The 14,815-nt window shown below is 24.1% G+C and overlaps 1 protein-coding gene across 1 annotated transcript; it reads left to right on the plus strand.

Annotated features, from left to right (window-relative positions):
- The first annotated feature begins 5,297 nt into the window (after window positions 1–5,297).
- On the plus strand, window positions 5,298–6,113 carry LOC113850739 (MLP-like protein 43). Its single transcript, XM_027481290.1, has 2 exons — window positions 5,298–5,481; window positions 5,842–6,113. Exons 1-2 carry the CDS (start codon window positions 5,298–5,300, stop codon window positions 6,111–6,113), a joined length of 456 nt encoding a protein of 151 aa, XP_027337091.1.
- The last annotated feature ends 8,702 nt before the right edge of the window (window positions 6,114–14,815 follow it).

A 14,815-nucleotide genomic window follows, 5' to 3' on the forward strand; every position in this document is an offset into this window, starting at 1 on the left:
TATAAATTTGAGAGCGGTTAAATAATCATTTTTTAAAAATCAAGACATCGCATAGCGTGAGATTTTATAGCACTTATAACTACTCTCTATATTCAACCGGAACTGCTTTAATATCTCATTTCTAGCGTAGTGCTTCCTAGCACAATATCACATAAAATTTAAGTTGGATTATTGTTGTTATACTTCATAAAATTATAAATATATTTATATATTTTTGTATCAAACCTTTCTAAATATAAGTTTTCTTTTAAATATTTTGACTATAAAATCTTTATAATTTTTTTAATTAAATATGAATACAATAGTTGTTGATTTAATATAAGCTTTAATAGTATGAATAATAAATTTAATACACAAAAAAAGTTTAGTTGATCTAGCTTTTCTTTTATTAGAAAAATAATTTTATCCATTTCCTACTGGCACATTTAAATTTCATATAATTTAGTTTTTGTATGCACCGAGGGTATCCTTTAGTCAACAATCGAACTATTCTCTCTCTAAGTAGGGAGTAATTACTGAAATTATTAGTCTCTAACCAACAAATATTTTCCGTACATACAGTTAGTAATTAAATTTGTATCATCATCTTAAGAAATCCAATTATTTATCAACTATGTTAGACTTTATTGATAAATTCCACATAATAGATCTTAAGGACTCACTATACTATATATATATATATATATATATATATATATATATATATATATATATATATATATATATTAAATTGTGATGAATGTGGTCAAAGTTTGATCGAATATTGGTTAAGGACAAATATAATAGAACGTTGACAAGAAACAAATGATGAATCCTTAGAGTATAAATACAAAACCATTGACTATTTATTATTTCTCATGCGTAATTTGGTTCCTTCAATTGTGTTATTTTTCTTCCTAATAATTTTTTTGTACAAATTATTTTTTTATTGAAATCATTTTCTCTTATATTTAATAATCTAAATGGGTCAAAAGCCAATATTAACTGAGGGATTCATACAAATTCGACTATATTCACATTATATATTTTATAAAAAAAAAACTTTAAATTAAAGATAAATTACTTTTTCATTTTACATATTTTTTACTTTAAAAAGTTAAATCTTCTAAAAAATTCGTAATTTAAATAGCCTCTTAATTCCATAAAAAATCATTTGAAATTTTCGATGAGACACAATATTGAGAAAGTAACTAACACGATTTTTTCAATTCCATTCTTAACATTAGAGTAACTACACGTGTTTGTTGAAAAAAAGGTAAGATTGGACAAAACTTGAACCATACCTGTTCTTGATGAAAATAAATTCATTAAAAAACTAAATCATTTTAAAAATTCGAAAAACGAAGTTGGTATTGTTTCTCATCTATAATTTATATACAATATAATTGGTGATAAAGAAATAAATTATTTTTTATTTATTTTAGTTGGAAATTGGGGGTAGTTTGCAGTTTAGGTGGTGACTTATGTTTCAAAATAGTTTTGGCAAGATATTATGGGATTCTGGATGATTTTGGTGTCTCAAAGACCAACAATTGTTGGAGTGGTTATAACAAGAGAAGGCTGTTCTATCGCAACTGATTACCATTATTTGTTCAAAACATATATCGTGGAAAATCAAAATACATTGTACAAGATATTTCCATAATATCTTAAAGAAAAAGAGAAAACAATAATAATCAAAGTAATAATTTTTAAGTAAATATAATAAATAAAAGTTTTTTTTAAGCATCAACATTTTATTAAAGATAAAATTATAGTATAACCCATTGTATCTCTAAAAATGATTAATAATACATGTCAAGTAAACAATAATCTAATTCACATATACAATTGAGTTTTTCAAAGGTCTTGCTGCAAGGCACTTTCAATAACAATATTTAATAGAATTAAACATTTCATTAACATTTAAATAATTAAGTTTGATTTTTAATAAATAATAATAAATATGAAAAGAAAATAAAAAATAACAAATAAGCATGACCTAGTCATTTAATTAACCAAACTTGAATAATTAATCACTTAATTTATTTGCACACCTATACACACATGTGCTAACTATTTTATCATTATTTTATTTTAAGGAAAAATCACAGTTATAATTCTATCACAGTCATTATTAGTACCCACTCAATAATGTAATCAATCATATCTTCACATGGTCTTCAATTTTTCAGTCTGGTCCTTTACCTTTTAAAATTTATTTGGTTTCTCAAATTCTTATTTTATTTTCATACTATATAAATTTCAAAGAAAAACAAGTTTTTTAACTAGTCACATTTATCAAATTAAAAAAAGAGAAAGAAGAAAAAGATGATAAGATAAGAATAACGACAATTAATTAAGAGAAAAAGATAAAAATAGTAATTAACTAAATATAATCAACAGAAAAAATACATTTAATTGATGTTAATTTAAAAATTAAAAGATCAAAATAAAAAAATAAAGAATGAATGATCATTTCGTATCTAATTCGATCCACTCATATCAAACATATTAAAAAATCATATTTTCTATTGCAATATTTTTTTCTTGTCTTACATTTGGTTTACCCACTCCCATATCATTGTGTCGGGCAATATTTTCACTCGATAACCATTAAAACCATGCACAATTATATATGATTGCAATAAGATAGTTTCCATGTTATTTAGTTGAAATCTTATTTTGTTAGCTAAATGTTTATTTAATAAAAATAATATCAGTTGAAAAAAATACTTGACGTAGATAGTTATTAGTACTTTTTTAACATTACTTATACCAGTATTTTTTTTTTTATCTGTAGCTATTGATTTTGAGTAAATTAGTTATTTTTATAATAAAATATTTATAAATAAGAGTAAATTTTAGAATTTATTATCTTAAATATGATAAATGATTTTAAATAAGTTACAATACGAAAATTATAATTTTTGAAAATATATAAATATTAAATTTTAAAATTTGATCTACTTTATTATGACGCTCTTATTTATCATTTTACCTTTATTAATAATTCTAACAGCTAACTTTACCAAATATTTTCAATTCAATCAATTAATTTTTTAACTTTCATATTTTACCTGATATATTTGCTAATTTTACCTAGCACATCCTAACTTATAATTAAAGCATTAATATGTTGGGTATATCTTGGGAAAAAATCTTCCATTTAATCTATGATTCATTAAAATATAATATTATATTAAAATAAGTATTTGAAATAATGATGATATATGATAAAGGAAAATACTAAGAAAAGCTCTAAAGATATTGGTTAAGAAATTAGAAATAATTTTTTTAAATATATATGTGTAAAAATAAATATAGCTCTTTATTATTTTTAATTTAATATAATTTAAATAAAAAAATTTACTTCTAATTTTTTAATTAATATTTTTTTTAAAATCTAAATTTATTGACACTGTGTATCAAAATTAAACATTTACATTATTTAATAATATTTTATAGAAAGTAAAATTAATTAATTTAACTATTTAATCATCTTATATTATCTTCTTGAAGTACATTAAGTTGTATACAATTTAGACATTTATAAATATGTTATCTAAAATTTGATATTTACTTATAATTTAAAAATATATTATTTATCAAAATAAAATAATATGATAAAGTATTTAATAAATTTATTTATTTTATTAAATTATATACTTAATAAAAATATTTAAATAAATAATTAGATTGATTAATTTCACAATTTATAAACATATTTTATAAAAATAATTAAATAGTACTAGTGTGCTGAGTTTCACACTTTGATATTATCTATTACCAAAATCTTATAATAAAACAGTTATGTCAAACATTTTTCTTAGAATAAGGAATAAACAATTAATGCGCATTCTCCTGCACACAAGAAATGTAACTAAACACATAAAAAATTAGGAGCCGCAATTTTCCCGGATATATTTGTACATGAAAAAGTAGTCCTTTTCTTTATTTTTTATTTTCATCAGATATACTCCACGTGTGTATCATGAACAAAGTTTTAATAATGCGATCTATCTGTTAACTTTTCTAAGAATTCAATAATTGTGTTAGTCATTTAATTGGAACAATTCACAAAATGACTATGATGACGAAAATATGATTTTGATTTCATATCTAATCCTAAAGATACGGATTTTGAGAAACATAATAAACAAAGTGTCTCTGAACAAACTTTCAGACAAATTAGTTGTTTTCAATTCCCAAATGACTTAGACACGCAATACATATACGTATACAGACATGTCTATACGATTAGAATTATTATGAAATAATATCATGTTTTAAATTTAGTAAAAAGATACTTTAATTAAATATTATCAATTTAATATTTAAACTGAACGTTTTATAGGATAGGTTATATGTATAAATACTAAATCATAAAGTATCAGCTAACTATATTATAGAGGGTGATATATTAATTAAAATATAATCAAATAGCGATTGACATCTAAGGTTGAAAACGCATATTATTTAAATGTTCATCCAATAAATTTTTTTGCATGATAGCTTATTTTACAAATATGATCATATAATTTGTTAAAACAAATTATAAAAGTCAAAACCATTTTATAATGTATTCATAAGCTATTCTTCTAAATGTCCCTAATTCTCATGATATGGATTCAGACAAAAATGATAAATAAAAAAAAAAAGTATATACGTGTGGTTTTGAGGGATATGCCTTATACACTTCTTTGGCTTAATTGTATATGCTCTTGGATGTTTCGTTGAATACTAAATAGTTCTTGAACTTTTGTAATTCGATAGGATGAAAATGAATCCCTCAACCAAAAATTCAGAAATTAATTTTTGTGTATACATCTAAAGGAAGAAATTAACTTGTTAGTACTTCAGCAAATTTGGAGACCTTTTTTGGCAGATAAATAATCAATTTTTATGGTTTAAAATATAGCATAGGCATATTTTTTAGGAACTCTAAAATGCAGATAGATGTAATATATATATATATATACACACACACACAAAGCCAAAACACTATATTTCAACGATACAATTTGACAAAAAAAAATTTCACATTGCAGTTCAATTTTCTTTTGCAATCAAGATAACTTTTTTCGAAGTTGATGTCAAATTTTGATAGTTTTAGAATACTAGTACTTCAATCGACAGGAAAATGATAATGAAAAGTTTCTTGACTTAAAATTCTAATTCAAGGTAAATTTTATGCTGTGCAAAATTCCTTCAATAGTAGGTAACCCATTTTCTATATAAGGCCAATAGGATGCACAAACTTCCGTATCCCTTCTCAGGTTTAAAAACATTCACTATAGTTCTTTAGTTCTTCTGAGATGGCTCTAACAGGTAAAGTGAGTACTGAACTTGTCATCCAAACAACAGCTGCTAAGTTCTTCAATCTTTTTATGAAGCAACTTCACCTTGTTCAAAACGTTGCTGAATCAGTACATGAGGCCAATGTGCATCAAGGTGACTGGCATAGCATTGGTTCTGTTAAGAACTGGACTTATACCGTAGGTAATTATGCTTTTAATCAGTTTCGATAATTAAGAGTGCTACTTATACACATTAAGTGAGTGTATATTAATTTTCTTAAAAACAATTATTTGTTGCCTACATATGACTTTATTAAGATTTTAGTTAGTTAGATATCTTTTTAAAAAATAACAATTTCTTATCATAACCCAAGAATCTATAAATATTTTATATTCTTATTTATATTATATAAAATTATGTATTTGTAGTTTAAATTTGTAAATATTGTTGTTGTATTCTGTACCTGTGTATCCATATGAGTATTATACCCATATTCATGAAACATATTACAATTAATTGTCATAGGTTTTGTGTTCACATTTGTTGCTTGTTAAACAATAGATGGTAAGGTAACAACATGTAAGGAGAACTTTGAAGCGATTGATGCGCGGAACAAATCACTCACATTCAACCTCTTTGCTGGAGATGTCGGTAAATTGTACAAGATCTTAAAGGGCCACTTGCAAGTGGTTGATAAGGACGATGGCACTGCTGTTGCTAAATGGACTTACGAATATGAGAAGATCAATGAGAATGTTCCAACTCCATATGCGTATCTGGATTTTGTTGCTAAGGTCACCAAGGATGTTGATGCTCATCTTATCAAGACCTAGCTAGCTTCAAAAGCAAAGAAAAAAAACAGCAAATAAATAAAAGAATGGATCTGGCTTGAGGTTAATTAAGTGTTTGTCTAAATAATCCGTGTTAACTATGGTTTGAAGAGTTTGTATGCGTCTTCAATTTATCCTTCCTATGTATTGAGTGTTCAAAATGTGTTTATCAATGTCTTGTAGAGTGTGTTATATTATTTGTAAAATGTTATTCTCATAAATAAGTGAATATTACTGGTGGATATCATTTGTGTTCAACTAGAATATTTCACGAGAGAGATTGAATTAGAAATCGGAAAACATTAATAAAATGAAGTTAAAGTTTACAGATTTTAAGATCAGAGATAAAGCGACAGAATAAATCAAAGATTGGAACAAGAGATTAACACAAGCAAGGAAAATGAGAGATAGAACGAAAGAGGACATGAGTTTGCATCAACTTTGAAAGCAAAGGAAACGAGGCTATAAAGCGCAGGAATGAGAGTAGGGCTCATTTTGGAGGAAAAGGGAATGTGTATCAAAAGCAAGGAAATGGATGACAAAAAAGTATAGGTTTAAATATAACAAATGGAAAAGAAAACAAAACAATGATTGTGGCTGTTTAAAACCATCAGAAATTAAAAATAAACTGCTAGAAGAACTTGATTGTGGCATAACTCTACTGGTTGTTAGAAAATGTATTATCAAGTTAGGGTTTCTTTGAACTGCCAAAAGAAACCGCCAATAAATTCTGATGTTTTTGTTTTTGGTCGTGACATTCTAAGTAAAAGTGTTTCAACTTCAATGGCACAAACATATTCTGAAATTTCTTGAATGTTTTGTTCGATTGAACGCTATTAAGTGTTACAGTTGATATTGACTGGGTAAGATCCTGATAGAACTTCATTAGCAACATCTTTTCATGCAATATTGCAGTTTTCAACCTTTCATGATGGCGATTAAATAACTCCAACTCCCTATACAGTCCTTCTCTAATGCCATTTCCAAAACCTTTCTCTATCCTTTTGTTTTCCAAATTCTGCAACTTTTGCCTTCTTATTAGAAGCAATATTATACAATCTATTAAAATGAATGAATAGAACCCTTCCACCCATCCAAGGATCATGCATGTATCCTTCCCAGTTCGAAGACATTTTGAGTGTGTTAATCAACCAAATTTCTGTAAATTCCCTCCCCTTCTCCATATATAGCATCAATACCCATCAATTAGACCAATCAAGAGCTTCGTGTCTTCCCAAAACACTTTTTATGACCTTTCCCCGGCCCTATTTTGAGAATATGTTTGTGCCATAGCATGTGTTTTTTTACTTACATTGTATATCTCCGTTTACAAGCTAAACTAAAAGATTATGTTATTAATCCACGCTTCCCCAATTTTTCTGTCTGCATATTTTATTTGATAATGTTATCCAATGTAGTTACAACTTAATTTTTGTCATTCTTACCTTTACCTTCACGGTCATAATTTCTTGTGTTATTGCCATCATCATTGCTATATCATTATCATTAAGGTATATATAAGTCAAATTAGGTATTTAAAACTCAAGGTTGACTCATGATTAAGGAAAAAAAAAATTCAATTTTAATTCATTTATTTAATCGAGTCAAATTTTAAGTTTAAATTTAATTAAAAGTTTGTACTTAATTTATTAATTTGTTTATAATCTTTTAAATAATTTTATTAATTTAATATTTAATGAATATTTTTTATGGCTAAAAGTTAAAGTAAAATGATAATAAAATATAATTTTATCTACATAAAGATGACTTAAGATTAAAAAAAACTATAATAAAAATAATATTTTTCTTTTAAAAAAAACTATGGTTACTTATTGTGTTGAAATTTAAAACTAAACAAATAATATACACAAATTATATATATATATATATATATATATATATATATATATATATATATATATATAATGTCAAACTTGCAAAAAGTTTAAACTTAACTCACTTAAATAATTGAGCATAACTTTTTAAGCTTTGAATTTATTTGCTTAATTAAATAAATAAGTTTAGCCCAGTATTTAACAAGTCATTCTTTTATCTTAACCCTTCTTTAATCTACCAAACAAGTTTAGTTTGAGGAGCACTAATTCATGTAGTTTAAATTTAAGATTTAGTATTAAAATGTAAAAGTTAAAAATTACAAAAAAAAAAAACCAAAACTTATAAAATTAAAATTTAATTTAAAAAATTTCAAAACTTAAAATTAATAAACAAGTCTAAAATAGTTTATAAAACATAAAAAAAATTGGAGGGAATACTAAATTTTGCTTTGCATATGATTGGAGTATCATATTGTAGGTGGAAAATCACATAAGCTTGTGACCCAACCTTGTGTCATATAAAAAAAACCTTTTAAGTCCACTATTTTATCTAGTGTTTGGCTAAGACTCCTTGCTACTATCAAGAAAAGAAACAATGGTATTCACCTAGTCTTAGACCTCTGTCTACTCTAATTAAGTTCCTCCGTTTAGACTTTCACTTGTAAGAATAGATCGTGTAGCAACATCTTATATGCCCTTCACGTAATTTGCAATCTTGAAGTTACATTTCCATTTATAAGGCACCTCATCTAAAAATCTTCTCTTACCTTTCCCTTTCCATACTTTCCCACCCTTTTTAGAGTTACTTTGTAAATATTAGAGGTTTTATTCTTAGAAACATGCATGCAACATTTTTTAGGACACTTATCTAATTAACTTGAGATAGCTTTGGATCAAGATACTCGTTTTTTATAGCTATCTTTCTTCTAAAGTCATGAAATATCTATAGCAATTTCATTTTAGATACTTTATCTTTAGATACTTAAGGACTTATCTAAATCTACATTTTACACATTCGACTTCAAATATTTTACATTTATCGGAACATTAGGCATTAGTCCTCAAATAACACTTTTTTTTAGTTTATTTAACTATGAGTCAATGACAAAAGTATTTAATCTAAACAAATTTTCTAGAATTACAAGAATTATCCCCTCTTAATTTGTAGTATTAATTTTAAGATTATTTTATGAAGGGTTGAGATGAACGATATATTTTTGGAACATTGATAATCTTTTTTAATTAAGCATAATAAATATATTGAAGTGTTATGTAAGCGTTAATGTTAACATATTTTGAAATAATTTTAATTGTAATTTATCAAAACAAGATAGAATGGCTTATTAGAGCAATTAATTAGATAAAAGAAACGTAATATTAAGAATAAAATAACATTGCTAGAAATAAGATTTATAGATCACTGACAGTACATCAATATAAATAACTTTGATTAGTTTTTTTTTTTTATTAATTGCTCAACTTGAATTCGTAAAATGTTTTTTAATACTATGATCATTCTAACTTATTTTTAATTGAAATTTAAGTTTTCAAGTACGTTAGCATTAAGCTCGATAAATTATTTTTGCTTATTAATTTATCCTAATGACATATATAACTTTATTCGCTTAACATCTCTTAAAATTATATAATCCATTTCATTGATATGATTCTTATTTTTTATACCAAGTTGATCTTTATTTTTATTCTTCTTTCAAATTTTCTTATAAAATTTTATCTTTATTGCTATTAAATTTTCTATTCTGTTCTAAAATGTCAATGAAAGAGGACGTGAGCAGATAATATACTTACTCGTATTCATATTAATTAATTAATTAATTAATTAAAATTAGCAGATATTGTTGAATATTCATACATATTTAAGAATTAAAAAACCTATCATACGGTATCATATTATATTAATGTTATGTTATATAAATTATTAAATATTTTATCTCAAGTTAATATATTAAATATCATTATAGAATAATATAAAATAAAATTTATCTCACTATAAAAAGAAAAAGTTATAAAATTTATCTCATTTTTAGATTAAGGATGATAATTTCTCTAATATTTTAGAAGATATGTGTTTATTGACATGACGATTGGTTTACTTACAAAAAAAATATTAAACTCTCTATTGTATTTTACCGTTATATATTATACACGTGATTGATTTCTAGTACATTAATTTTTATACATTTGAAGTAGCATACATGATATCTAATATCAAGACGACAAAGTCAGAAGAAAATCTAAAATAAATGCGACATAAAATATAAGAAATTACGATCCTTGAATGAAGCAAGTAAGATTAACGATATAGACAAGGCACCTTTCTCACTAGCCAAGACCAAATACCTTTGTCTTTAACGAGGGCAAGAAACAATATCAACAAAAATAAAGGATTTTGCATAATCAATTTATGCTTACATAGAATTTTAATGGACCAGATTAACATTAGAGACTATGTGAAAATACTAATATAACTTGAATTATTTTATTAAAATTTATAAAACGATAAACTTATATCCTATATTATTTACTTATATGAGATTAGAGATAAAACAAATGATGTTTATCATATAAATTGGTAAAATATAATTATTTTACACTTAAATTAAATTAAACAAGAAATATGACCTGAAATTGGAGTTGTTTAAAAAAAAATTAATTTTTTATCTGGTTTAATTTGGATTTGACCCACGTCGCGCACCTGGATACAGTGAGTGAGTTTGCTGCTGAAAAATTGTTAAAATTTTAATATGTAAAAACTAAAATTAAAATTAGGAAAAGATCATGACTAATCTAAATTAGTAATAAAAGATTGTGTTTCATTTTAAATATTTGTTATAAAATTTATTAAAAATTGTAAAAATATGTGTGCCACAATTAATTTATTAAAATATATTGATATATTTAATTAAAATTCAAAAAAATAATAAACTTATATCCTATGTTATTTGCTTATATGAGATAAGAGATAAAACAAATAACGTTTATCAAATTAATTGGTACAAAATTATTATTTTATTCTTAAATTAAATTTAAAAAGCAACATGACCTGCAATCGGAGTTGTTAAAATTTTAATATAAAAAATTAAAATTAGTAATAAAAGATTGTGTCTCATTTTAATTATTAGTTATAAAATTTATTAAAAATTATAAAAATATGTGTCACACTCTTAATTAATATTTTTATTTTTATATTTTTAAAAAAATTAATTCATAATTAATCATGTATGAAAATTATATTAAATAATGTGTTATTAACTCACCTTTTATTTTAAAATGATTTTAAAAACTACACATGTACGACAAATGATAAGTGACACGAAATCAACAAAAACATGTAATGCGTTATATAATTTACATAGTAATATATATATAGGAGTATATGATTCTGTCAAAAATAAATAAATAAACCAACAAATCCTACCAACTTCGATTATCTTGGTTTCCTTATTTTTATTGGACAAGTGGAATATCAGTTGAATTATTTATTTAATTATAATATCCAAAGAAAATAGTTGAAGTCAAATCGATTAACAAAAGTAAGAAAAATATTAAGAAAATAAAAGTTTATATATTTTTAAATTAATTTTTAGTAAAATTAGTATTTTTTTTCTTTAATTTTATTTTGATCTTCTAATTTTTCAAAATATTTTAAATAAGTCTTTTTTTATTAATGACATTAACTCTATTAATATTTTTTTTGTCTTATTTTGTTATATATATTGTTTTATATTGTACTTCATCTTCTTTAGTTTCATGCACTGTTTGTCATTTTTCTTTCTTTTTACTTTAATCCTTTGCTTAGTACAACAAGCTAATGATTCTTGCTTGATATTGCATTTTATAATTAAAAAAAAATTAAACAATATTTTCGGTGAAATGCATGCAAAATTTCTCACGTCTACCTCTCGTTTAACAATTACCAAAATCTAAACTTTGAACAACAAAATCTTATCTGCTTTTCACATAAAACAAAATCTAAAACATCTCTTTCCCCCTCACAAGTAAATAACTCTAAAAGTACAAATTTTCTTTAATTTTAGTTCTCACATTTTTAATTTCAATGACAATCAGTTAGAAGGATATTTTGTCTTAATCTTTCCTCATTTTATACAAACTTAAGGAAGAAAGCAAAATTAAATATTTAAAGAAAACAAAATAGATGAACAGTGTAAAAAAGACAAAAATTATATCAAAATTAATGTTGTTAATAGAAAATAATTTATTTTAAATATTTTTAAAAATTAAAGAATCAAAATAAAGTTAGATGAAGAAATTAAAATTGACCTTTAAGTTAAAGGATAAAAACACTAATTTTGGCTAGTTTAATAAGAAATTAATTAAACTATGATAGTTTAATTGATAAATATATTATTTAAGTATTTATTTTTGCACTATTACATATTAAATATTTCCAAATATAATGTTTAAATCTGTTATAACAAAAAATAATATTTTTTAATGATATAACAATTCTTAATTATGCAATAGTTATATTGTTAATGTATTTTAAATACATTTATGATAATATTTTATAAATTATATATAAAATAATTTTAAATTAATTGATGATATATTTTTATGTTGACATTATATTTAAACTAAATTTATTATTTTTATAATTATTAGACGGATTTAGATTTATTATTCTAAATTGGCCATATGAGGTGATTATTATTTTTTGGCGACGTAGCATCATATATTCCCAAATTTGTTTAGGCATCTCGTAGAGGGTAAGACATTGTGAAATGAATAGTGCAGTACGAAAAATCATAAAGGATTATAATATTCTTACAATATTTTCTTATCTTTTTTCATCACATTGTTCATTTTGCTTTTTTTTTAATTAATTTTTTATATTATAAAAACATTGTATAAATAGCATTTCTCAATCACAAATTTGGGAGTGGTTACCACGACAAAATCATAGTAAGCTCAAATTATTAAGATGTTGACTTGCTGAAAATGTGATGAAAAAAAAAAATACTTATGTCTAGATAAGATTTATGGACTTCAAAATATTTTTACAAGCTTCTAGATCTCCAAATTGTTAAGGGTATGGTAGGCTTGTTTGTTTTATAGTTGAAGAATTGTTTTTTACACTTTTTTTTGCTATTATTTTTTACACTTTTTAAATTAAAATACTTATTTCAATAAAATTATGGGGTAATTTATGCACATATTTTAAAATTAATTTTACTAAACTTTAGATCAAATAAATATAATGTCTTGGATGGTCCTTTTCATCTTAGGTATTTCGCTTACATTAGTTTGTTGTCAATTTGCATGAATCAAGTGGTGGCGAGACTTAGTGATTAAGATTTGAATAGCTGATATATAATCCAAATCGATGCTATTTTTGTTTTTTTTTATATTTGCTATCATGGAATTTATGCAATTCACGTTACTTAATGGGATCATATTTAAATATTGTTAATGGGGTGACAGTGAGTAAGAAAAAATTTAAAATTTAATAATCTCTTATTGGACTTTATTTTTAAAAAAAAATTAAATGGACACTAATCTTAAAAAATTCATATACTTAAACATTTTATTAAAATAATATTCACCAATAAGTAATTAATAAATAATAAATTTTATTAAAAATAAATATTTATTATATATTTTTATAAATTTAATTTAATAAGTATATATATTTTATAAAGATTTTGTTTTAAAAGTTGAAGTTAACAAAATACTGGTAAAAGCATAACCGTTTTGCGAATAGCCCAATATTAGAATTGGACCAATACTTGCTTTGAGGCCATTAAAATTAGTGTTTGCTACGTTAATACTCCATACATGCTTTTCACATGAGACCTTAACTTAGGTCATACATACACTCTACATAGCTACTTTTTACTGAACAAATAATGGCAATAAAAACAACACTTAATGTGTTTACTGAACATTTGACAGCATCATTGGATAAATTAGGATAAAAAAAATGTGACTTTTTTAATTAAGTACCAAGCTTAGCAAATGTAAGCCATGTTTCTTTTCTTTAAAATACAATACTATCTCCTTTTTCTAAAATTTGTAACCGAAGAAAATAAAATAAAATACCAAGCTTAATGACCTGCATGTTTTACAGTCAGAACTGGGTCAGCTCATGACAAGCAAGTGTCACCATGAATGGCTGATTCAAGTTTTGAAAGTTTGTTTCTTGCATAATTCAACATCTAAAATCATGAAATGATTTCATTTAAACAAGATCCATTTATTTTCATTTGATTATATGTGATTTTAACAGAGAATAGAGGTACCCACAAAATTTATGCACATAATTTTAAAATATTTAATAATGTAAATATAATGTCTTGGATTTGGATCGGAAGCATTGACATCCCTCATCTCTCCAGGTGGCTAGTCCTTTTCATCTTAGGTATTTCATTTACATTAGATTGTTGCCAATTTGCATGAATCAAGTGGTGGCAAGACCTAGTGATTAAGATTTGAATAGCTGATGCATAATCCAAATCATTTGTGTTTTTTTTTCTATTGTGAGATTCATGTAATCAAACTCACCTGGTGAATAAAATCATGTTAATGTTGGTGGTAATGGTTATGACCAATTGCACAATTTAATAATCTTTTATTGGAGTTTGAATTTTATTTTATTTTAAATGAACAGAGCAGTAATCTTGGAAAACTCATTAAGATCTAAAATAATATTAGAATTGGACCAAATAGTTGTTAAGACTTGTGTATGCAGACTCAACACTCCTCCATGCATGCTCTCCACATGAAATCATAACTTAGGTCATACATATTATCAAAAGGACCTAAAACCTTCAACATTTATATCTTGCTAAGTACTAGTAAAACATTACTATGTGAAGCTTGCATTTATTT

The sequence above is a fragment of the Abrus precatorius genome, unplaced genomic scaffold (assembly GCF_003935025.1).
Source record: "Abrus precatorius isolate BTA unplaced genomic scaffold, Abrus_2018 Scaffold9, whole genome shotgun sequence".
Taxonomy (NCBI): domain Eukaryota; kingdom Viridiplantae; phylum Streptophyta; class Magnoliopsida; order Fabales; family Fabaceae; genus Abrus; species Abrus precatorius.

Bases quoted from the DNA above. Each gene is read 5' to 3' on its own strand.
- LOC113850739 (XM_027481290.1), top strand. From the start codon at position 5,298: ATGGCTCTAACAGGTAAAGTGAGTACTGAACTTGTCATCCAAACAACA. The intron at 5,482-5,841 runs GTAATTATGCTT...GTTAAACAATAG, and splicing joins GAACTGGACTTATACCGTAG to ATGGTAAGGTAACAACATGT.